Genomic DNA, 26,393 nt, shown 5'->3' on the forward strand with positions numbered 1-26,393 from the left:
TACGGAAAGGGGAGGGGAAGAGAAGATGTGTTTGTTGATGATATCAAGCTGGAGGTGATGGAAATGGCGGAGGGTGATTTGTTAAATATGGCAGCTGGTCGGGTGGAAGGTGAAGAGTATGGGAACTCATCGTAATTCAAGTAGCGAGGGGAAGGGGTGAGGGCAGAAGTGCAGGAAATGGAAGATAAGTAAGATAAGAGCCCATGGTGTTCGAGGCAAGGTACTAGCATGGATAGAAGATTGGCTGTCTGGCAGGAGGCAGAGAGTGGAGATAAGGAGGTCCTTCTCAGGATGGCAGCCGGTGACTAGTGGAGTTCCGCAGGGGTCAGTGTTGGGACCACAACTTTTCACTTTATACATTAATGATCTAGATGAAGGAACTGAGGGCATCCTGGCTAAGTTTGCAGATGATACAAAGATAGGTGGAGGGACAGGTAGTATTGAGGAGGCGGGGAGGCTGCAGAAGGATTTGGACAGGTTAGGAGAATGGGTAAAGAAGCAAAGAATACAACGTGGGGAAGCGTGAGGTCATGCACTTTGGTAGGAAGAATAGAGGCATAGACTATTTTCTAAATGGGGAGAGAATTCAGAAATCTGGAGTGCAAAGGGACTTGGGAGTCCTAGTCCAGGATTCTCTTAAGGTTAACTTGCAGGTTGAGTCGGTAGTTAGGAAGGCAAATGCAATGTTGGCATTTATTTCAAGAGGACTAGAATATAAAAGCAGGGATGTGCTGCTGAGGTTTTATAAGGCTCTGGTCAGACCAAATTTAGAATATTGTGAGCAATTTTGGGCCCCGTATCTCAGGAAGGATGTGTTGGCCCTGGAGAGGGTCCAGAGGAGGTTCACGAGAATGATCCCAGGAATGAAAGGCTTAACATATGAGGAACGTTTGAGGACTCTGGGTCTATACTCGATGGAGTTTAGAAGGATGAGGGGGGATCTGAGTGAAACTTACAGAATACTGAAAGGCCTGGATAGAGTGAACGTGGGGAAGATGTTTCCATTAGCAGGAGAGACTAGGACCCGAGGGCACAGCCTCAGAGTAAAGGGAAAACCTTTTAGAACAGAGATGAGGAGAAACTTCTTTAGCCAGAGAGTGGTGAATCTATGGAATTCATTGCCACAGAAGGCTGTGGAGGCCAGGTCATTGAGTGTATTTAAGACCGAGATAGATAGGTTCTTGATTGGTAAGGGGATCAAAGGTTACAGGGAGAAGGTGGGAGAATGGGGTTGAGAAACTTATCGGCCATGATTGAATGGCGAAGCAGACTCGATGGGCCAAATGGCCTAATTTCTGCTCCTATGTCTTATGGTCTTATGGTCTAACACACACAGTTGAGGGCCCTGTCAACCATGATAGGAGGAATCCTTGTTTGAGAAAAAGGAAGACATATCAGAAGTTCTGTTGTGAAAGTTTGCATCTTGAATGCATATGCGGCAGAGACAGGGAAACTGGGAGAATGCAGCAGAGCACCTACAATAAACAAAGGGTGGGATTTTCTGGCCCTGCCCACTGTCAGGATTGCCTGGTCCTGCTGAAAGTCATTGGATCTTTGGCTGGGCCGCTGAATCTCCGGCGGTGATGAAGCCAGAAAATCCCGGTGAAGGTGTGAGGAAATGTAGTCAAACCAGCTATGGGAGTCAGCAGACTTATAGTGAAATTTTGTTGATAGCCTATCCCCAGAAATGGAGACAGAGAAGTCAAGGAAGAAATGGGAAGAATTAGAAATGACCACATGAAGGCAAGAGAAGAGTGCAAAATGGAAGCATTGTTGATTTTCCAGTTCAGGGCGAGAGCAGAGAGCAAATTGTCATCAATGTACCAAAAAAAAGAGGTGAGGGAGGGGGCCTGAGTAGGACTAGAACATGAAATATTCCACATATCCCACAAAAAAGTTTAGTTTTACTCCTGCTTTTGCTTTCGGGTGCCAGCTGTTCGGAATTCTGCTATTCGCTCCTCCTCTAGACACATGGGTTGTTTTTTTACTTGTTCCATTACCACTCACTATGACCTTGCACCACCAGCTCCTCTGTCAATTAGTTTCTCCTTTCTTCCCCCCTATCAAAAACCTTCCATTTGTTCTTTTTATTCTCTCGCTTTCACCTACTCAAGACCTATTACATTTCTAACTTTTCCCAGTTCCAAACCAGAAAGGTTCACACTGTTTCTCTCTCCACAGACACTGCCTGGCCTGCTGTGTATTTGCAGAACGTTCTGTTTTATAACCTATTTCTTCTGCTTTATGGGAATTCATAACAAAAAGCAGAACATTAAAATTAGAGCTTGGCCAATCCCGAGTGAAATTAGGGAATAATTGTTCTCACAAAGTACACTGAAAATCTTGAATTCTCTCCCCAAAAAGAATGCAAACATCAAGTAAATTACATTTTGGAGACTTGGATTGATATTTTGATTAGTTACGGATAACAATGGATATGGAACAAAGTCAGAGCTGACATCTAGATCAGCCATGATCTAATTGAATGGTGAAACAGAGACTGAACAATCTATTGTTGTTTCTATTTCATAGGAAAGAAAGGGTGGCTTGAGGATTACTGTAGGTTTAAGCCATCATAGCAGTTGCCAAGGAAACTGGTGATCCATAATGTGCTATTGGTTATCACACACCAACTGGACTATCAGGAACTTAAATGCCTTTCTTCCAATGTTCCTATCTGATTTCTGTGTCCATGTTCTCTAGTGTTGGCCCTCCAGCAGTGCAGTGTTCCCTCAAGTCGTGGAGCCATAGTGGAAGCCATTGAGCTGGGCCAGGGACAGGACTGTGTCCAGGTCCCCCATATGTCTCCCTGATTACCTCCTCACTTGGGGGGATGACTGAATCCCCTCCCCAGCCCCCCACAAGGGAAAAAACAGTTCAGACCAGCACTCTTATTTCCCAGTTTTTACTGGTGTTCCATTTTAAGGTATATAAAACCAGTTCCGACCAGCATTCTTATTTCTCAGTTTTTACTGGTTTTTCATTCTGGGCCTCCTCCTGCCATCACCTTTGAGGGACACCAGCAGGGCAGGAAGTGCTCAGACCCCAGGCAGAAATTCTCTTCCAAGGTCCAGCGGTCCTCATTGTCAGAGTCCCTGGGCTCAGCCTCGTAGAACATCAGCAGCGTCCACCTCAAGGGCAGATGGGACATCATCAACAGGCCGGGCCAGGAGAGGCCAATGATCATCGTGGGAAGGTTAGCGCTGGAGGCAACTGGAGAATCCCTTTACAGCATTCCTTCTTTGCCAGCATGAGCAACAGCTCGCCTGTATCCTCTCCACCGATGGAAAAGGCAGCTCCACTGAACAAGGCGAAGATTGTGGAAGGAGGGAAGAAACTCAAGTAGGTGGTGCTTTCGCTGCTGTTTTTCTAGGGACTGAGTGGTTCTGTGCATCTATTGTTCCCTCACATCTCCGGGGCGGTCTCCCTGGAAACATTCACCTTCCTACCCTACTCTCCCGGTCCTCTCACCAAGAGGAAGAATTTGTTTGTGTGTTGTCTGTGTACCTAGAGAGAAGATAACACTACACTGTGGTGACATGGGATTTTACATTGCTCATCATTTGTGATGTACTTTTTCTTTTTCATCGTTAGTTATTTGTTTGTGTGTGATTTTTAATGAATGGGCAGTGCACCCACCATGAATTTATGAATGAACTATAAAATTTGAATTGAATTGAATTATTTCCTAGATTAAAACAAGCTGCACTTTAATGATAAGCAATTTACTGCAAACAGTTTTAAATCTATAAATGTAAGAGCTTTGAGACCACCGACCCCAGACGTCACACTTTTGTTACATATGCAAAGCCTCAATAAATATAACGTATAAAAAACCAGGAAGAACCTGACCTCAGAGAAACCAGGCATTTACATCTATTTGGCAATTCACACAGAAAAAAGTTATTCTCCAAGCGGCTCAGGAAATGGACATTATTGTATCAAAGATCAAGTTAACACAGTGCTACCTTAGCAGCAGAATAATTTATCGTGTGTTGAGTGGTATAATATAAATTATAAATTGCTGATCATCTGACTCACTGTGAGCAATTCCATGGGGGATAGGCTAGTGAGAATAATTAAATATTTAAAGCATAAAATTAAGGTTATCATTTTCAATTCTGGAATTAAATTATGAACTGAAGTAGCTCAGTTACATGTGATGGCTATTAGCTTCTCCCTGGCTGTCCTCGAGGTCTAACACGTTTTGTGATTTGGTCTGACTGCTGCTGTATATATTCTGGTCTCCTGAGCTTCTTCACTCGAGAACCCAATCAGTGAAATAGTGAACATCATTAACTATTAACAGGAGGGGCATCCCAGCCGCGTCCAGTCTTGCCCTCACCCAAAGTCCATAAGCTACAAGTGTTCTTTTTAACAGGAATTGGAAATCAATAACAGGATCCTTGGTTGATATTTTTCTCCTCAGTCAAAGGGTTCCGCTCTAGAGCTCTCACTTTTGATGACCTGCAGGCTGATTTAATTTTTATTTAACTCTAAAGCAACATATCAGCTCCCATTCTTTCTCACAAATCTCTCTTAATCTGTGTTTATTTTTCATCATACTTCATTTTCCAGAGGCACACTGCAAGAGATTGAATTCCCTCCTCCACTTTATGTCAATGGACAATATTTATCCAAATCCCATTCACTAACCTAATTGCACCCCAATTACTGCATGTAAACAAATGTAATAATGCTCAGTGACAATTCTCTTGTCCCTGAGAACACAAGAACATAAGGAACGGAAGCAGATTAGGCCATTCAGCACTTCAAGTCTGCTCCACCATTCAATGGCTGATCTTCTATTTCATTTTCCTGCACTATCCCCGTACCTCTTGATGCTTTTAATATGTAGAAATCTGTCAATCTCAGTCTTGAACATATTCAATGATTGAGCCTCCACAGGCCTCGGGAGCAGAGAATTCCAAAGATTCACCACCCTCTGAGTGAAGAAATTCCTCCTCATCTCAGTCCTAAATGGCCTTACCTTATACTGAGGCTGTGCCCCCTGGTTCTAGTCCCCCAGCCAGGGGAAACATCCTTGCTGCATCGACCCTGTCGAGCCCTGTAAGAATTTTGAGTTCTCTGAGTCACAACATAGTTTATTCAAGCCCCATTCTAGAGATGTGAGCACATAATCCAGGGTGACACTTCAGTGCAGTGCTGAGGGAATGCTCCACAAATGGAGATGTCGTTTTTTTGAAAGAGAGATTGTGATGAACTCTGCCCTTTGTAGAGGCTTGGTGACTGATGCCCAACTCAGAGAGTGGTAGCCACAGCACCGAGAGTTTGGCAGAGTGACTCTGCCAGTCCAAGGAGCAGGGTAAAGAAAAATCAGACAAAGCAAATGCCGGGTGGAGGAGGAGGGTAGGATGCAAAACAGGCCCACATGACCCCAGCTGATCCGAAAACCAACGCGCGTGATCAGGTTCGCTGGAGGAAGAAAGTGTTGTGGTTCTGTTGAAAAAAGGTGAACACAAAGGCTGGATCTGGAGGCAAAGATAATGGGAAATAAGGTTCCTGTCACTGCTTCAATCATGTTAAAGGAACTGATTGACCAGAAGCCCATGGGATTCAGGGTAATGTGGCATACTGGATAAAAGGTTGGCTTTGTAACAGGAAACAAAGGGTAATGGTCGATGGATGCCCTTACGAATGGAAAGTTGTCTCAAGTGGTGTTCCACAGGGATCGGTGTTGGGACCCTTGCTGTTTGTGTTATATATTAACGATTTGGACATGAACATGGGGGGCACGATTGGGAAATTTGGAGATGACACAAAGATTGGCCAAGTAGTGGATAGTGAAGAGGATAGCCATAATCTCCAAAACGATATAGATGAGTTGGTGGAGTGGGCGGTAAAGTGGCAGATAGACTTTAACATAGAGAAGTGTGAGGTCATCCATTTTGGGAGGTCAAACAGTTACAGGGACTACACAATAAATGGGAATATACTAAGATGGGTAGATGAAGTGAGAGATCTTGGCGTACAAGTACACAGGTCCCTGAAGGCAGCAGTTCAAGTAGACAAGGTTGTAAAGAAGGCATATGGAATGCTCTCCTTCATTGGCAGAGGTATAGAATATAAAAGTAAGGATGTAATGTTGGAATTGTATAAAACACTGGTGAGGCCACAGCTGGAATATTGTGTGCAGTTCTGGTCACCACATTACAGGAAGGACGTAATAGCTCTGGAGAGAGTGCAGAGGAGGTTTACAAGAATGTTGCCAGGGTTAGAAAAGTGTAGCTACGAGGAGAGATTGAATAGGTTGGGGTTATTTTCCTTAGAACAACGAAGACTGAGAGGTGAAAGCAAAAATAAAAGCAAAAAACTGCGGATGCTGGAAATCCAAAACAAAAACAAAAATACCTGGAAAAACTCAGCAGGTCTGGCAGCATATACGGAGAAGGACACAGTTAACGTTTCGAGTACGAATGACCCTTCAACAGAACTAAGTAAAAATAGAAGAGAGATGAAATATAAGCTGGTTTAAGGGGAGGGTGGGACAAGTCCGAGCTGCCTGGGAATAATCCAATTCAAATCTACACTGTTCAAAGCTCTGAGTTAAAAAGACACTTTCTTCATGAACTTTTATTTGTTTGGGGATGGTGAAAAGCCAAAAGAGTCATCACAGTGATATCACATGCAAGGCTCTACTTGTCCCACCCTCCCCTTAAACCAGCTTATATTTCACCTCTCTTCTATTTTTACTTAGTTCTGTTGAAGGGTCATTTGGACTCAAAACGTTAACTGTGTCCCTCTCCGCAGATGCTGCCAGACCTGCTGAGTTTTTCCAAGACTGAGAGGTGACTTGATTGAGGTGTACAAAATTATAAGGGGAATAGATAGAGTGGACAGGATAAAATTGTTTCCTTTGGTGGAGAATTCTAGAACCAGGGGACATAGATTCAAGATAAGTGGCAGAAGGTGTAGGGGGGACATGAGGAAGAACATTTTTAGGCAGAGGGTAGTGGGTGTCTGGAATTCGCTGCCCAAGTTGGTGGTAGAGGCAGAAACTTTAAACTCTTTTAAAAATTACCTGGATCTGCACCTAAAGTGCTGTAAGCTGCAGGGCTATGGGCCGGGTGCAGGAAGGTGGGATTAGAAAGGGCACCTGGGTATCCTTGGGCTGGCATGGACAAGATGGGCCGAATGGCCTCCTCCTGTGCTCTAACCTTTCTATGGTTCTATGGTTCCAACTGGCCATAGAGTACACAGGGTTGTTACTGAGCATTCATAAGAAGGTGATTCTGGTGGATCCACACATCAAGATTTTTGAGTGCAGAGCTGACGAGGTTCTGCACAAGTGCACCATTTTGGTGATGACAATGCCTGTGGAACCTGGAGAGGTTTGGAGCTGCTGTCGAATGAGGATTGGTCGCTAAATCTCAAAGGAAAGGAGCTGGAATTCCACCTGATAAAGTTTAGAGGTTAAAAAGACTTTGTGGATGAAATTATTGTTATATGTGCTAAGTGGATTGCCCAGTAAATCCATGAAATCTATCTTTGCTGTATTTGCAATTTGCTTGTAAATCATGCTTAATTTATGATGATTTTGATTCAATGGTTAAAGTAGAAGTGAAAAAAATGAAACGGTGTTCATTGGTTTTCTCATCGGGGTTCAGTAAATGTGCTTTTTGCTTGGTTTGCTGGTCTCCATGGCCAAAATTTTCCGTTTGGCAGGTGAGCCGAGCAGGTGCTGACGCGGGCGGGCGCGGACCCAATCGCCTCCCGTGATCAGGACTGTGCCACCATTTTGCGCGGGCAGGCCAATTAAGGCCCGCCCAGCGCATTTTCGACTCCTGTGGAGAGCGGGAGTGTGAAGTTCGCAGCGGGCATGTACAGACCGCCGGGTCAAATGGCAACCCGGCAGTCTGTTTAAAAGAAGGCCTGGCAGCCTCCTGTAGGCTGTTCGCCATGGCCAGCTGCAGGTCCTACCACAGGGGGCCTGCTCAGCAGGTCAATGTGGAGGGAAGGGCAGAGGAGCAGGCCAGGCTGCAGGGTCTGTCACAGGAGCAGGCCAGGCTGCAGGGTCTGTCACAGGAGCAGGCCAGGCTGCAGGGTCTGGTACAGGAGCAGGGCCAGGCTGCAGGGTCTGGTACAGGAGCAGGGCAGGCTGCAGGGTCTGGTACAGGAGCAGGGCAGGCTGCAGGGTCTGCCACAGGAGCAGGCCAGGCTGCAGGGTCTGCCCCAGGAGCAGGGCAGGCTGCAGGGTCTGGTACAGGAGCAGGGCCAGGCTGGGTAGGCCAGCGGGGGGACCAATGCGCCCCTCGTTTTTCTGATGATTGCCTTGCTGCTCTCCTCGAGGACGTGGCAGCATGGCAAGAGGTGCTGGTTCCCCAGGATAGGAGGAGGAGGCCTCCCCACATCACCAAACGTGCCTGGGAGGAGGTGGCGGAGGTGGTGAGCTCCCGTGATGTGGTGCAGCGCACCTGGATCCAGTGCCGTAAGCGCTTCAGCGATTTGTTGCGCTTGCCACGTTGGTGTTGGGCATTTAACCCAGCAGGAGGCCACCCCACCCAACATGTCTTACTGTCGTGACTGCATTGAATCATGTTGGGCATTTCTCGTATGCCGGGTGGGCAAGCAGACAGTGCCCATGCTTAGATCAGCCTGAGTGGTTCATGAGGAGATGAGTTCTCCCCTACACCATGTGTTGCTCTTAGTCGCACATGACTAGTCTGGGGGCAACCTGCAGGAGATGCAGCTAGGCACATACTCAGAACTCCAACACATGTCCTATTCATGGTGATGAGATTGTGGAAGGGGAGCCTCAAGGTCTCGTGGCCAAGAGCCATCTGCTGCCCTGGGCAACTCACCTAGTTGAGCCTCCTTGCCATGGGAACTAAGATTGTGTGTTTCTGAAAGTGATGGACGCAGAATGTGTCCAAGGAGGCCATTGGGGGAGGGGGGTGTTGGGAGCAGTCGTACTATATTTTTGTGACTGATCAGCAGTTGTGTGGACAGGAGGCACTGGAGGCCTGAGATGGGCCACTGTGGTTGGGGTGCAGCGTGTGCATGCAGAGTCCATGTGCGATTAGCCCCAATGAATGGTCTTCTCTGTTTTTCAGGAGAAAAATGCTCACAATGCCTCTGAGCGTTTGCGCAATGGAGGCGGCCAGGCCCAGTTACTGATTTTGAGCCATTTCGAGCAGGAGGCCCTGGAGCTTGAAAGGCGCCATGCGCCCAGGTCCACAGGTGTCGGTGAGGCTGGGGAGGAGCGGCCAGGTATTTGAGGCCCACAGTCACATCTGTTCTGTCTTCCCACCATCCAAAGCACTGATGATTGTTGGAATCGTTATTATAGCAACATTGCTCATTCACAGACTGATAGAGTCAGAGGTGTGGGTCATACACAAAGGTCCCTCGACCCTTCGAAGATGCGCGTGTCCAGCACCTCCCAAAGTCGCCTTATCCCATTTCTGACCACTATCCCCACGGCCTTGTATGCATGGCATTGTAACTGCATATCCAAATACGTATTACATGTTAGGAAGGTTTCTGCGTCCACCACCCTTTCAGGCAGTGCGTCCCACATTACTGTGTGTAAAAGTTCCTCATCATCTCACCTGTCAACCTCATGCCCCTTACCTTAAATCAATGCCACCAGGTTACTCATCCCTCCGCCAAGGGGAAAAGTTCATTTCTGTCGACCCTATCTATGCCCTTCATAATGTTATAAAGCTCAATAATGTCACCCCTCAATCTATTCTGCTCCAGGGGAAATAACCCCAGTCTATGCTATGTGTCCTCATAGCTCCAACTCTCCAGCCCAGCATGCATCCTGGTCAGCGACCTCTGCACTCTCTCCACTCCAATCACATCCCTCCCGTGAAGCACATTTCACAACTGCACGCAAAAGTATAGCTGTGGCCTCGGCAGCACTTTCTGCACTTGCAACATGACCTCCCTGTTCCTACATTCTATTCCTCGGCTAATAAAGGCAAGTATGGCATTTACCTTCTTAAACTTTACCTTATGTATCTGTCCTGCTACTTAATGGGCCTGTCGACATGCACAGCAAGGTCCCTCTGATCCTCCTTACTTTCCACGGTCCTACCATCCCTCGTGTATTCCCGTACTTTGTTTGTTCTGCCCAACTGCATCACCTCACACTTATCCACATAACATTCCATTTGGCATTCCTTAGGCCATCTGACCAGCCTGTCTGTATCCACCTGTGATGTTTGGGCCTCCTCCTGACTATTTGCCACCCCACCAATATTCGTCTCCTGAGGTTCTGGAAGGTTGAGCGCATAATGAGCCTGGGGGAAAGGGATGAAGTCATTGTATGGATGCTAACTGATCCACTGTCCTTGTTGTTATTTTCAGCTTCATCAGAGACTGGCGACGAGGCTCCATTACAGATGCCCCCTCTCACACCTAAGGGCCGTGAACTGTCACCTGCGTCACACCATTTCTGCGAGGCAGGCACCAGCGCAGGTCCTAGCACATTGGTGGGGATTGCAATGTTGGCTAGTGTCCCGGGGCACAGTGGTGAGGGCACTTCACAATCGCTGGAGGAGATCGCAGAGACAGAGAGTGCCAATGGCACCAGCAGCCGGTGGACTTCAGGGGACTAGGCACATGCTGAGTCGGGTCGTGATGATGTGCCTCTGGAGTCGTCCATGACACAGCAGCTGCAGGAAATGCAGCCGGGTGTGCGGGAGCATCTGGGAGTGTTACATGAGACGATGCTTCGCTTGGTGTCCGTGGTGGAGGAGTCCACATGGAGCATGAGTGATGCAATGAGTCTCATCGCAGAGCATCATGCTTCCTCCATGGAGAGAGTGGCGACTCTCATGGAGAGGGGCTTCCAAGAGAACAAACAGCCTCTCCTGCGGTTACGCTCGGACCCGCAAGCCCTCACAGCGCCAGTGGCCACAGCTGGTCATTACCAATGTGGGAGATGGTGTGGGTTTCAAGCTTCCCAGCCCGTTGCCCATCCATCGACGGTGAGCAGGAGGTCCGGGGCGACCTCATGTCAGCGGAGCAGCTGCCTGTCATATCTGTGGGCTCCTCTCACGGTGCTCCAGATGAGGGCAACAGCTGCTTCGCCCCTCTCCCAGTGACCACTTCATCAGGTGAGGCTGTGACGACTGGGACGATGCCAGCTGTGGACCTGGCAGATTCCTCCCAGGCGGGCCCAGCACAGGCTCCACGGGCCAGAGGACGGCTGCCAAGGTCATAGAGACCAACAGGACAGCAGAGTCAGCAGGCTGTCTCAGAATCCACTCTGAGCGATGGGTCTGCACCAAGACGTAGCACCCGCAAACGTAAGCTTAAGGCACCCTAGGCACACCATGGGTTTCTGAATGGTGCTTTTGTGTTGGCCCCAGATTAGGGAATTACCATCTCTTGCTGTTGCAAAAACGTTTTGCTTTCATTTTGTTGGACCATATGATGGATAAAATTAAATCCAGATGCATTATCATGGCTGAGGGTGGCTCTTTTGTACTGCATTTGTATGTTTTATATGCATGTCATGAGTGAGTGGATATTGAGGTTTATGTGCAAAGCCCTTAGTTGCAGCTGATGAAGTGGCAGATTTAGCACTTAGGTGTCGAGTATGGAAGTGCCAGGCAAGGCTGGTCCTGCTGATCCATTTGTGTGGAGCTAGCTGAAGGTTCATTGGATTAAAGCGCATCTTGAGAAGACCGATGGTTCTCTCCACCACAACCTTTGTGGTGCCGTGGCTCCTATTGTAGCGCTGCTCAGCTTCTGTTCTTGGACGGCGGAGAGGCGTCATGAGCCACCTTCTGAGGGGATAGCCCTTGTCACCCACCAGCCAAACGAGCCAGAGCACTGAAGAGCCCCGGCACCTGGGAGTGTCTGAGGATGTAGGCATCGTGGGAGCTGCCTGGGTACCTTGCACAGACTTGTAAAATCAGCATCCTGTGATCACACACTATCTGTACGTTCATGGAGTGGAAGCCCTTCCTGTTGTCGAAGGCACCGGGCTCACCTGCTGGCGCCTTGATGGCCACATGTGTGCAGTCTTTAGCACCCTGGACGCGGGGGAAGCCAGCAATGGCCGCAAAGCCTCTGGCTCGCTGTGCCTGGCTTGCCTGGTCCCAGCAGAAGTGGATGAAGGTCAATGCATGCCTTAACAGAGTGTCTGTGACCTGCCTGACACAAGTGTGGACAGCTGATTGGGAGACACCGCAAAGATCACCCACCGAGCCCTGGAAGGAGCCAGAGGCATAGAAGTTGAGGGCAACTTCAGAGCCGCTGGCATGGGGTGTCCACCCACACAGTTAGGAGAGATCTCAGGGCCAATCATCTGACAGATATAGTTGACTGTCTCCCTTGAGAGTTGGAACCTCCTTCGGCACTGCACCTCAGTCATATTGAGGTAGCTGCTTCGCCACCTGTATACCCTGGCAGCAGGATAGTGGTGTCTTCTGTGGTCCCTTCCGCCTTGGACAACCTCTTGGCCCTGCGCCCCTTGTGCCTGCGCCTGTCCTCCCAAAGGTGGCTCCCCTGGAGGCTGATTGTCCAGTCCTGGCCTCCTCCTTATTCTATCCCTCCCTTCCTCCTCAGAGTAGCAGCCTCCAGTGGACATGTCAGAACCCATACCCATGCTGAGGGGAGGCCTCCGGAAAGCTGCAGACCCAATAAATATTACTGACTGCAGAGTGCCAACCTGAAGGTTCAAAGCGCAGAGAAAACTGCTGGAATTTGTTCTGAACTGTTACAGATCACACAGGCAAGTTTAAAAAACTTTCTCTAATAAATACTTCACAGACCAGATTGACAACCCCACTGAGTCCTCTTATCCAGTCCGTGGATGAGGTTCATTAAAAAGTCTCTTACCCGCCTGCCCATTGCGCCCGTGCGCTGAGCCTAAGATCGCACGGGCGCCTGAAAATCGGTGTCGATTGCCGATTTAAGGGCCTTAACTAGCCCTTTAATTAACGGCGGGCGCGCGTCGAACTTCATCATGCGCCTCCCCAACGAAATATCGCAATGGGTGCGCAGTGACATCAGGACTCTCGCCCGATGTCACCGTGCGTCATTTTATGTGCTGACAGGGCCCACCCCCTGCACGTCACCCAGAAAATTCTGCCCCATGTGGATCATGGTAAAATTGGGAGCTCATTTAGGATCAATCTGAATTAGGTTGTGAAATGGATTCACTGGAACTTTCCAGAATTTCAACAAACAAGATTTCACAATTACTTTCGCTGTATTCATTGAGGAATCAACATGAGTAGTTTTGACGCTCAGGCCTTTGTGGAGAGAAAGGAATTTTTCCCTTAGCGCCTTGGAATAGTTGAGAAAAGATCATTTGAAGGTTGCAGCAGAGAGAAATGGATGTCAGCTTAAAACCAGGAGCCAAGAAGGAAGAGATCATGGACGAATTGGCTCAGCATTTGACGCTCAAGGAAAAAAGCATGTTTCTGCTAGCACTCAAGCTGAACTAGCTAGACTTCAAATAGAAAGAGAAATATCTGAGCTTAAAAGAGAAAAAAGCAGTTAGAATTTGAAAGAAAAAAAGAAAAACGCGGGGCAGAATTTTCTCCCCGTCGGGTGGGCCGGTTGGGAGCAGGCGCGGGCAGACTCGGAGCCAATCGCCACCCGCGATTGGCTTCATGCCGCCATTTTACGTGACGTATGATGCATGGCTCGTGGCGCTGAGCGCTACTTGTGCAGGTGGGGGGAGGAGGGACAGTCAGAGCCTGCGCTCGTGCGCGCACGCACACGAAAGAACGCAGTCTGTGCCTCAGGGAGATTAAGTTCAGATTGAAGGTTTCAAATAAAGAAAGATAAAAATTATTTAAACGTGTCCCCTCATGGGACAGTGTCACATGAGCTGGGACATGGTGATGAATTTTGGGGAAATAATTATTTGTTTAATAAAACCTTCAGGAAGCCTCATCCTGACCATGGATGAGGTTTCCTAAAAAACGCGAAGGCCACTTGGGCTCTTCGCCTGTGCGCCAACATTAAGGTTGGACGGGCAGCGTTGATAATTACTGTAATTGGTTTCTTAATGGCCTTAACAGGCCTTTGATTGTTCGGCGGGCGTGCAGCTACCTTCGGCGCGCGCCTGCTGAACAAAAGATCTGAATGACGCGCGGTGACGTCAGGGCACAGGCCCAAGATCACCGCGCGTCATTTTATGTGTCGGCGTGCCGGGCCCTCCCCCGGAAAAGTTAAAAGTACATGCATTGGTGAGGAAAGGTGAGGATTATTGAGAGCAAACTCCTCATAGGTTTCATTCGGCCAAGACTATTTTTTTTGATACCTAAACTTAATGAGGAGTGAGTAGACATGTACTCTGTGGCCTAAACAATCTTAGGCTATGCTTCAAAAGTGCTTTCTTAAGGAAAAAGTTGGAGGTGTCCTCATCCCTTTCAGAACAGCATTCATGTGACTATGATTGCATAAAGCCTGCTGTTCTCAATCCCTACAAGTTGGTACCAGAGGCCGACAAAGAGAGATACAGGAAATTAGGAAAGGAAACAGGGCCAGACCTATGTGGAATTTACTAGAGTGAAAGAAATTGTCCAGCAGAAAATTATGAGCTGACTCACCAGCATATTCATAACAGGCCGCAATTTGGAGACTTCCAGAGATATTGGAGAGTTTGGGGTTTGATGAAAAGAATGAAAAGAAACCTGCCTCTATTGGCGAAGATGGAAAAGATAAAAACACAGGTACTCTTCAGGTTAGTAAAAAAGAAAGCCTGGGGGACAAGTTTGGTTCGAGGGGACCGACATGCTATTTTTGTCAAAAAAAAGGACATGTGAAAGGTTTAGTGTTGGAAATGGAAAACACGCCTGTAGCATTTATACAATCACATTGTCTCCCAGAAAATATTGTTGTCACAGATAGGGCTCACAACAACAATGTGGCTTCTCCAATGTTTACTGATTCAGTTAGTCAGGGCTCAGCAAACTATAGAATTATTCTAAAATAAAGGCAAGATACTGCGTATGCTGGAAATCTGAAACAAAAACAAAAAATGCTGGAAAAATACAGCAGGTCTGACAGCATCTGTGGAGAGATAGACAGGGATAATGTTTCGAGTCCGTATGACTCTTCATTTCGAGTCATACAGACTCGAAACATTATCTCTGTCTCTCTCTCTCCACAGATGCTGTCAGACCTGCTGAGTTTTTCCAGCATTTTTTGTTTTCGTTATAGAATTTTTCTGTTTGAGGGTAAATGTCCCCAGGAGAGGCAGACAAGTCAATTGTTATCCCCAGATGCAGGAACAATACAGTCACTGATTTTGGCAGGTGATATGAATTTCCCTCCAGGTAGTTTGCTGAATGCAGAAATATTCATTTGGAGCATTGATGGAAATTATTTGCCCTTTCCCTCGTATAGGGTTAATTTCAAATGTGACTCAGTCAGCGGTCCTGTCAATGTTGGTGCGATTCCGAGTTTTCCTATTGAAGCTGTGAACTTTTTGCGAGGGAATGACTTGGAAGGGGTAAGGAATTGGCATCTCCAATGGTTCCAGGAAAGCTAACTGAGACTGCAGAAGGAAAAGCTGACTGACTGCTTTATAAATCTGCGAAGATTGATGTTCTTCCAAAAGATGTGCTCAAAGAATTGGGAGCAATGCCCACATCCCATGAACGAATATAAAAAAATACCACCTGCCACCAAATTTCTAAGCTAGCACTTGTTACTCATTGAACTTAAGCCTTTTCATTTCCATTCTGTGCTCCCAATCTCTTGTGCAAGCAGCTCCTCCGCTTTGCTGCTCGAGGAATTTAATTGAGTTTATTTCGATGCTCAACTAAGAAGGCTTGATAATCGGGCTTGATTGTTTAAAAATTATATCGGAGCATATGGAGGAAAAGATAATGATGGCTAGAGAGGCCTTAAAAAAATGAACTAGAACTGCAGAAAAAAAAATAAAGATAGTGGAGCCAAATTTGTTGAAATGGCATTAATGGAAGTGTATGGTCATCGATTGGAACAATTGACTAGCTTGCCTGAATACAGAGCCAATTTACAGATTGAGGAGAAGAAATGGGAGAGATAGCATGAACAAGATGTGGCAAAGCAGATAACAAGAAGACTCAGTCAACGAGGAACAATGGAATAAACAGGCCTTGAGAGAAGTTGAGAAAGTTGGATCCAATATTAAAACTGAAAAGCTACAGGGAAATATATTGGTCCTTGAATAGAACTTCAGAAAAAAGCTCTTAAAGCTGAATTACAAAAGTTCAAGCTCAGTGGATTAAAGAAAAACAAAAGGAGATCAACAGAGTTAATGAACGAAATAAAAAGGATTATCAAGCCTTCTTAGCTGAGCATCAGAATAAACTCAACTAAATTCCTAAAGCAGCAAAAGAAGACTTTATTTCGCAGCAAATCAGCTGCTTGCAAAAGAGAGTGGGAGCACAGAGTGGAGACTAACAGGTCTAAGTTCAATGAGGAACATGAAGAAATTAGGAATTTGGTGCAGGTGTGTTTTTTATATTTGATCACAGGATGTCGGCATAGCTGGCTAGGTTAGCATTTATTTCCCATCCCTAGTTGCCCTTGAGAAGGTGGTGGTGTGCCTCTACAGTCCATGTGGTGTAGGTACACCCAGAGTGCTGTTAGGGAAGGAGTTCCAGGTTTTTGACCCAGCGACAGTGAAGGAACAGCAATATATTTCCAAGTCAGGATGGTGAATGATTTGGAGGGAAATTTCCAGGTGGTGGTGTTCCCATCTATCTGCTGCCCTTGTCCTTCTAGATGGTAGTGGTTGCAAGTTTGGAAGCTGCGGTTGAAAGAGCCTTGGTGAGTTTCTGCAGTGCATCTTGTAGGTGGTACACACTGCTGCTACTGTGCATCGATGGTGGATGGAGTGAATGTTTAAGGTAGTGGATGGGGTGCCAATCAAGAGCGCTGCTTTGTCCTGGATGGTGTCAAGTTTCTTGAGTGTTTTTGGAGCTGCCCTCATACAGCCAAGTGGGGAGTATTCCATTACATCCTTTACTTGTGTCTTGTAGATGGTGGACAGGCTTTGGGGAGTCAGGACATGAGGTATTCAGTGCAGAATTCCCAGCCTCTGACCTGCTCTTGTAGCTATAGTATTTATACGGCTAGTGAAGTTCAGTTTCTGGTCAATGGTAAGCCCCCAGGATGCTGATAGTGGGGGATTCAGCAATGGTAATGTCAAGGAAGGATGGTTAGATTCTCTCTTGTTGGAGATGGTCATTGCCTGGCATTTGTGTGGTGCAAATGTTACTTACCATTTGTCAGCCCAAGCCTGAATGTTGCCCGGGTCTTGCTGCATATGGATTATGGACAGGGACTGCTTCAGTATCTGAGGAGCTGTGAATAGTGCTGACCACTGTGCAATCATCAGTGAACATCCCTACCTCTGACATTATGAAGGAAGCAAGGTCATTGATGAAGCAGCTGAAGATGGTTGAGCCTAGAATACTACCCTAAGGATCTCCTGTAGTGATGTTCTGGAACAGAGATGATTTACCACCAACAGCCACAACTATCTCCCTTTGTGCCAGATCTGACTCCAGCCAATGGAGAGTTTTCCTCCTGATTCCCATTGACTCCAGTTTTGCTCGGGCTCCTTGATGCCACACTCGGTCAAATGCTGCTTTGCTGTCCAGGGCAGTCACTCCCACCTCACCTCTCCAGCTCAGCTGTTTTGTCCATATTTGCACCAAGGTTGTAATGAGGTCAGGAGCTGAGTGAGCCTGGCGGAAGCCAAACTGAGCATCAGTGAGCAGATTATTGCTGAGTAAGTGCTGCTTGATAGAGTGTCAATGACACCTTCTATCGCTTTGCTGATAAGCAAGAGTGGATTGATGGGAAGGTTATTGGCTGGGTTGAATTTGTCCTGCTTTTTGTGGACAGAACATACCTGGGCAATTTTCCACATTGCTGAGTAGAAAATAGTTTGTAGCTGTATTTGAACAGCTTGGCTAGGGGCGTGGCTATTTCTGGAGCACAAGTCTTCAGTACAATTGCTGAAATGTTGTCAGGGCCCATAGCCCATATTGAGTGACTCCAGCCATTTCTTTACATCATGTGCAGTGAATTGAATTGGCTAAAAATTGGCATCTGTGACACTAGGGACATCAGGAAGAGGCCGAGATGGGTCATCTTCTCTGCACTTCTGGCTGAAAATGGTTGCAAATACTTCATCCTTGTCTTTTGCGCAGATGTTATTGGGCTCCTCCATTATTGAGGATGGGGACATTTGTGGGTCCTCCACCTGCTATTAGTTGTTTAATTTTCCAACATTATTCATGACTTGCAGGACTGCAGAGCTTAGATCTGATCCATTGGTTGTGGGATCGCTTAGCTCTGTCTCTCACACACTGCTTTCTCTGTTTGGCATTAAAGTAGTCACGTGTCGTAGCTTCACCAGGTTGACAGCTCATTTTTATGTATACCTGGTACTGCTCCTGGCATGCCCTCCTGCACTCTTCATTGAACCAGGGTTGACCCCCAGCTTGGTTGTAATGGTAGAGTCAGGCATGTGCTGGGCCATGAGGTTACAGATTGTCTTTGAGTACAATTGCACATTTAAAGTGCATCCACGTGCACACCTCTCAGTGCTCTCAGCCCAGGACTGCTGAACAGAAGACATGGCCCCAAAAGACAAGAAGACTGCAGCCTCCTGATTCAGTGACGCATCCCTGGGACGACTTCAGGACACTGTTGGAGCCTGCTGTTATGTCCTTTATCCCTGCTCTGGCCATGGGAGGCCCATCAGCATCACCACTCCTGTATGGGAGGCTGTGGCAGAGGTGGTCAATGCCAACGCTGCACAGAAGAGGTTCGCTATCCAGTGCAGATAGAGGATGAATGACCTCGTTGGTGCTGCCAGGGTAAGGCAACCATCTCATCACTCTAAACTCACACCCTCACAAGGCCACCACACATTCACTGGCATCTCACTCACTGCCAGATCAAGGGACATCACCACTGACTCTCTCACACACCCTCAGATCTCCACGTGGCCTCATCTCCTCTGGAGACTGCCTCCTCAGCCCTCACCCTGTTGAGGCCACTTACATAGATCAACAGGTGTCCCCACACACAACCTAGAATACCCCCCCCCCCCAACCCTGCCCATCCCCAATACAGCCCTCACCCTGCAGCCTCTTCCCTTACCTGAGGCTGCTTCTCCCCCTTCCCCAAACAAGCCCTAGCCCTGCAGCCATTGAAAAACCGCTCCCACCTTATAGCTGATCTGGTAGGTAGAGACCTGCCCCTGAGGCCCCCTAAAAGTGATGTGGTGCTGCCTGTGAAGCTTGGCGCTGATGACTGCGAGTGCTGCGCAAAGCAAGGTAGGCAAACAAACCTTGAAGTCCCGAGTGAAGTGCAGCCCACCAGGTGCACGTTGCTTATGTACAGTTGTGAAACACAATTGTGCAATCACGCTGAAGTGTCCGGATGATCCATTCCGGGGGGTATGATTCCAGTGAGCTGGGCTTATAATGATGTGCACATGTGTTACAATGAAGTTCCCGACATGCAGCTGCTGGAAGCGTGGCCTGCCATTGATAGGCAGAGTGGACAATTGCAAACTGGTTTCACGACGTCGTGAAACCGATTTTGGCCTTCCTGCCATATTGTCCGCTAATGCCGGTCACAATGCCCAATGCCACTGGGAATTGAAAATTCCGCCAAGTGAGTACAAATATGTCAGAATGTTGCTTGACTAGACCGTGCGATGGCTCTCCCAATTTTGGCACAAGCCCCCCAGGTGTTAGTAAGGAGGACTTTGCAGGGCTCTGTTTGCCATTGTCCTTTCCGGTGCCTAGGTCAATGCTGGGTGATTCATCCAGTTTTGTTCCTTTTAGACTTTGTCGCAGTTTGATACAATTGAGTGGCTTGCTAGGCCATTTCAGAGAGCAGTTAAGAATCAACCGTATTGCTGTGGGTCTGGAGTTACATGTGGGCCAGACCAGGTAAGGACAGCAGATCGTCTTCCCTAAAGGATATTAATGAACCACATGTTCATGTGCTTTGATGACGATCGACTATGATTTCATGGTCACAATGACTAAGACTAGCTTTTAATTCCATAGTTATTAATTGAATTTACATTCCCCCAGCTGCTGTGGTGAAATTTGAACACTTATCCCCAAAGCATTGGACTGGGACTATGAATCACTAGTCCAGTGACATTATCATTTCACCCCAGCTTCTTCACCAATATCGCTGGTGAGTTTTCCTCAAGCTATAATTTAGATTAACAGTCTGACTCTGACCTAGAATTTAAACAAGTTGCAACATTAGGGTGGGTCACCCCAGCCCTATAAAGAAGCGAAGAGGTTTTGTGACAACAAAGAGTGTGAGCACAGAGTAGAGACAATGAGGCCTGAGTGTGACAAGGAATGAGTGCTAACTTGGGAATTTGGTGCAGACAGGTTGGGAGTTTGTTGCTTTTTATACCATTTTGTTCAGCCTCCAATAGCTGTTGAGTGTTAACAGGCATTAATTAGATGAGCAGTTGGATGATTGGTTGATGAGTTTTAAGATTTCTTCCCTCTGAATAGGTGGGCAGTAGTTTAAACCAGCACTGTGGAGATATAAATATTGCATTAAATTTACAGCTTAACTGGCTAAACTATTTAATATAACTACTGATAATAGCTGAGGGATATTTCTGAATTTGGAACCTAATTAGTTAACTAAAGCACAATAAAATGGCAGGGCTGGAGATGTGTTGCAGCTGTAGCATGTGGGTTCTGGTGCACATCAGTTGATCCACATCAAAAGCATCTGCAGGAAGTGTCTACAGTTCTAGGAACTTTGGCTCAGACTTGATGAGCTGGAGTCTGAGCTTTGGACACCACAATGCATCAGAGTGTGAAAGTTACATGTACACTTTGTTCCAGGAGACAGCCATGACCCTTAGAAAATAAACTTGCGATTTGGTCCATGGTCAGGGACAGTTTGGTGTGACTGTGAGTGAGGCAGATATGAGGACGCAGAAGGTAGCAAAGGAGGAGCCTCAGTCACTTCAATTGTCCAGCAGGTTCGAGGTTCTTACAGCTTGTGTGCATGAGAGCAGGGACTTCAGAGTGGAAGAACAAACTGACCAGAGCACCATGGTGCAGGGAGCCATTCAAGTTGGGGGGAGTACAAAGTAATGTAGTTGTAGTAGGGGACAGTACAGTTACAGGGATGAATACTGTTCTCTGTAGCTGAGAGAGTGGGTCCTGAAGACTGAATTGCCTGCCCAGTGCCAGCGTTAAGGACATCTCCTCAGGGCTGGAGGAACCTGGAGTGGGAGGAGAAGGATTCAGTTGTCATGATGCACGGGGGTACCAGTGATATGGTCGGACTAAGGAAGAGGTTCTGCTGAGGAAATCTGAGCAGCTATGGGGCTAAATTAAAAAGCAGAACCACAAAAATAATAATCACTGGATTACTACCTGAGCCACAAGCAAATTGGCAAAGGGCAAAGAAGGTAAGAGACAAGGACAAGGCAATAGTGAAAAATGGGTAATGGTAACCAGAAAGAGCAGGGAGAGTGTGGAGACTTCATTTAAAAATGAGGGGGAGAGTATGGATACTTCATTTAAAAACGACGGGGGGAGAGTGTGGAAAGAGATATAAACAGGTTAAGTGAGTGGGCAACAAAATGGCAGAGGAAGTGTAATGTGGGGAAGTGCAAAATCATTCAATTTGGTTGTAACAATAGAAAAACAGAATTTTTTTAAAGGTGTGAAACTTGTAAATGTTGATGTTTGGAAGAACTTGAGTGCACTCATATAAGGAACACAGGAAGTTAGCATGCAAGTACAGCAAGCAATTAGGAAGGCAAATAGCATGTTGGCCTTTATTGCAAGTGGATTTGAGTACAGGAATAAAGAAGTCTTGCTACATTTATACAGGGCTTTGGTGATACCACAGCTGCAATACCATGTGCAGCTTTGGTCTCTATTTTAGGATGGAAATACATGCAATGGAAGAGGTACTGCAAAGGTTCACTAGATTGGTCCTTGGGATGAGGGGATGAGTAAATTGGGCCTATATTCTCTAGAGTTTAGAAAATGAGAGGTGATCTCCGTGAAACATACGGGGTTTAACACACTGAGAGGTTGCTTTCCCTGGTTGGAGAATCTAGAATTCATGGGGGGTGAAATTTAAGGGAAAGGAGATGATCATTTAGGACTGAGATGAGGAGAAAGTCCTTTACCTAAAGACTTGTGAATCTTTGAAATTCTCTGCCCCAGAGGGTTGTAGATGCTCCGTCAATATATTTAAGGCTGGGATTGATATTTTTTTGGTACCTTAGGAGCAGCAGAGAAAGTGAGTTGCAGTCCAAAGTCAGTCATCGTCATATTGAATGACGGAGCAAGTTTGACTGACCATATGGTCCACTCCCCCTCCTATCTCCTGTGTTCTGTGTTTTTGAAAAGGAGGCAGAATTAAAACTGTGTCTGCTGGAGAAGCAAAATGAATGGTCAGCTCATGAAGAAGGAATTACAGTTGATATTGTTACTGAATTTGAGTGAGATTGGCCAGTTCCAGGTGCAAGTCTGGATAAAGATTTGGACATTTAAGGAAAGCATGCAGATGTGGAAGGAAATAGGAACTGGGGGCTAGAGCTTGAACATAAGTTCAGAGTCTGTTCTTGAAAATTACAGCACTGAGGCCAGCAACAAAGAACGTCCTTATGATGGCCTGGTGTCCGGCTCTAAAGACCAATGGAGATTGCTGAATCCAGAGTGGGAATTTCTCCATGGGCTCCAGTTCATTGCAGCCAGAACCCAGAGCCCATATGAACTGCCAGAATCATGTTCTTGACAAGATTAACCAGACCAAATAAATTGCAAGACATGTGTACCCCACACAAATGCTGTGCCTGTGTCCAGATCGTACTATGTAGAAGTTTTTGAGAGTAGCCACAAAGTGGACGAGCAGTGCTAAATGATGATATCCAGCTGAAATTGTCTGAGAATGCATTAAAATAATCTGAAAAGCAACACGAGGGAACATAAAACTGAAACGGAAGTGGTTTAGGAAATTTGAATTGTCTGAACATCAGCTCAAACAAGAATGGGACCATTTTTAGCTTAAGCTGAATAACTTTACACATCAAAGAGAAACCATATACAGCCTGATTTCTGAAAAGGAAAACATTAGACATGAAGACCACCAATATGAGGAATAGTGCAGGCAACAAGCACAGAAATGTTAACAGGAAAGTCAGGAGTTCAGGAAAAAGCTGGAGAAAATATATACGCAGCCTGACCACAAAACTGAAGTACAACCATCTCAAAGAACAAGAAAGAACCATAAAGACTCTGCAATTGAAAAGGAGGATCTTGTAAGAAGACTAAAAAGAAAGTGCATCAACCAGCAGCAAAAGTGGAACTCGGAGAATGCAAGCAACTGGTCTCTGAATCCTAACTGTCACATTTATTTGTCTTTGTTATTGGTTCAAATCTTATAATTTTTTAAATACAATATGTATAATTGTGGAATATGATAAAAATATTATCTGCATGGTTAGCAATAAGCTATTTGTTAAGATGTTTATGAAGTCAAGAACTTGCTATACTTTGAAAGCGTTATAAAGAAAATTTTTACTATGGTAGAACTTTTATTTCTCCAAACAGGATGCGTAATGCATTCTGCAGTTTAAAAAGCCTGGTGGGGCTCAGCTACCAGCATGAAACAGGAGAGTGGCAAATCGTAACTTATAATCAATATTAGTGTTAATGACTGAATAGGAGAAAAAGACTTGTCCCGGGTATTGGGTCTGATATCTAATTAAATTTAGAATGAGGAAAAGAAAACATTTCATTCACTGGCCGGGATATTCCAGCCCCACCGCAGCAAGGAAGCTGCTGTGGGCCATTCAAATCTCCAGTGACTTTGGCGGGACCACAAGATCCCACTGGCAGGAGGGGCCAAATAATCTCACCCAGTCTCTTCACTTTCTGTATCTGGTTTTATAAATTATGCAACAGACCAGAGTGCAAACACTACACTCCACAAAGTTCACTATGTGGTAAGGAAAATTTCAGCAATATTTTAATACACTTTTACTCATTTAAGTTGTAGCTGGACTGTGTTGCTAAATAAATAGTAACCTTGTAACATTGGCACGGCTTTCCACACTGCAACAGGTCCAAGGCTGGCAAACTGACCAAAGGAACATTCCAAGAAAAACATCGGAATTCCAGCGAGTGCCAGCATGAGTGTGTAGGGAATAAGAAATGCACCTGGAAAATATAGTACAGGAGTTTAACGGAGGGTAAAATCACAAGTTCAAGCTGAACTTCCTTGTTTCTATCAAAGGGTTCGGGTTAAAATACCCCTGAAACCTCCATGAAAGCATTTCCTTCCTTCCTTCCTCCCTCCCTATCTATAGATCTATTATGTGTGCAGCAATATCTTTCCTTCCAATTATCCCTATATAGAAAATTAATTTGTCTTAATTCTTTCCTATTGCATTGGCCATGTCATGATTCCAATAAGATTTTATGATTTGATTGTACTTTAATATTTTGGAGATGTTAGGTGCAGTTTTCGATATTCAGTAAATTAATGAAATAGCAGAGAAATTCCCATTTTGTAAAATTCACTCTCCAACTGAAACAAAATATTTTCTGTCTCTTTATGCAATCATTTTGTGACATTTTTACATGTTTGTTCTTGGTTTCCATCGATCCAGTTTTGTGGGGTTGTGAAGAGCACCTGATATGAACAGATTTACAAAGCTGATCCCAGGGCCTGACCAAAAACTGAGGATTTCAGATATTGTGCAGTAAACATACCTGATGTGGACGATTCATGAATTTTAAACAATAACACTTTAAAATAAATTCAAAATGAATAAATCAACCATTCATTTTTGCTTTTTATGCTTCTATTTGATGTATCTCACTCTTACTTATGATTCTAAACCGTCATGTTGACACATCACCCATTTCCCAAGACAAAATTGTATAAATAGTTTAAAGTTGTGGGATTGAATTCATCATTCAAATTCAGATTTGTCTACAGTACCTCCTCCATTTCTGTAAGCCAGGTAAGGGAATCTCCAGACATTGCCGAAACCCACTGCATAACCAATCATTGAGAGCAAGTACTCAGTCTTCGAGGACCAGTTGCCTCGCTCCACATTCTCGTCGCTCTCACCCACATGTTCATTGGTGACAGCCTGGGGGAGAGAGAGGAAATGGCCAACTCCAGAATTAGACTTTCTCAGACTAGAACTCAAACAAAAAGTACAGTTTTCACCCACTACAGAAACACTGTTGTTCTCCATTTAACAGCGATCGGTTGGTAACTTGGCAATACCCTGGACTGCACAGAGAGACTCTGCAATTCACAACAACCAAAACCTGCAAATCATCAGCACCTCTCAGAGTTTTACATGAGTTTACTGTCAGGCTTTGATAAAATACTCACCGTGTAGTCTGGAGGGTATGTTTGATGATCATTCTGTGAAAAGTCAGATAAAGCCAATTCTCTCTGGTTCATTTTTGGACAATGAAGGGTGCTTTCACATGCTCGGGGGCTGTATGTAAATCTTAAGGAGGACACTTTTATCCAAAAGTCCTCGACTTTCCTGGCTCCAGGACTCTGGTTAAGGATGATTCAGCTTCTCACCAGGGAATGACTCCACCACAGTCCTGTTTAAAAGGGGTGTAACTCTGTTTTCTCAAGGTCTGGTATTATTTAAGGTTCTTCAGTATTTCTGCTGTTAATTATTTAATTCCCACATTCCAATTGCATAATTTTCAGAATATTCAGGATCAAAGTGCACTTATTCTGCATCTACAGGTTTGGGTGCAGTGGTAGTTCTCAATGGGGCAGCACCAAGTGAACCTGAACCAGTAAGTAGTTCAGATAAAGAAGAAATCTGAATGTGTTTACTTAAAATGAAGCAGCCTGTCATGCCAGAATGCCAGAAACATAAACGGCAGTCCACTGCTGCCCTTGCTCATTTTACAGTTTGAAATTTGAAGCATTTAGTTTTGCTGAAGTTTTTTTAAGTCATTTGCAGAATGTGGGCGTCCCTGGCTAGGCCACCATTTATTGCCGATCCCTAGTTGCCCTTGAGAAGGTGATGGTGAGCTGCCTTTTTGAACAGCTGCAGTCCATGTGGTGTAGGTACACCCACAGTGCTGTTAGGGAGGGAGTTTCAGGATTTTAGCCCAGCGACAGTGAAGGAACGGCGATATATTTCCAAGTCAGGATGTTGAGTGGCTTGGGGGAGAACTTCCAGATGATGGTGTTCCCATCTATCTACTGCCTTTGTCTTTCTGAATCCCACACTGGCCTACCCTTACAATATTTTACAATGTAGTTAGACAGAGACCATGGCTAGGATTTTGCGGTCCCTAAAAGGAACAAAAAGGAATTGGGTTTGGGGAAACATGACCACTGAACTGCTGATTTAGAAGCCCCCACTCCATTTCCATCTCCAG

The 26,393-nt window shown here is 45.9% G+C and overlaps 1 protein-coding gene across 1 annotated transcript in view; it reads right to left on the reverse strand.

Moving 5' to 3' along the window:
* The window catches only part of LOC144683695 (sodium- and chloride-dependent neutral and basic amino acid transporter B(0+)-like), a 125,452-nt gene extending 100,009 nt beyond the window's left edge, over positions 1-25,443 (reverse strand). The window contains exons 1-3 of the mRNA XM_078546971.1: positions 25,372-25,443; positions 24,967-25,120; positions 24,048-24,179 (exon numbers count right to left, since the gene is read on the reverse strand). Coding sequence (XP_078403097.1) covers positions 24,048-24,179; positions 24,967-25,120; positions 25,372-25,443 — 358 coding nt within the window. The remainder of the gene's footprint in view (positions 1-24,047; positions 24,180-24,966; positions 25,121-25,371) is intronic.
* Between the last annotated feature and the right edge of the window lie 950 nt (positions 25,444-26,393).

This window comes from Cetorhinus maximus, chromosome 8 (assembly GCF_964194155.1).
Source record: "Cetorhinus maximus chromosome 8, sCetMax3.hap1.1, whole genome shotgun sequence".
In the NCBI taxonomy this organism is placed as follows: domain Eukaryota; kingdom Metazoa; phylum Chordata; class Chondrichthyes; order Lamniformes; family Cetorhinidae; genus Cetorhinus; species Cetorhinus maximus.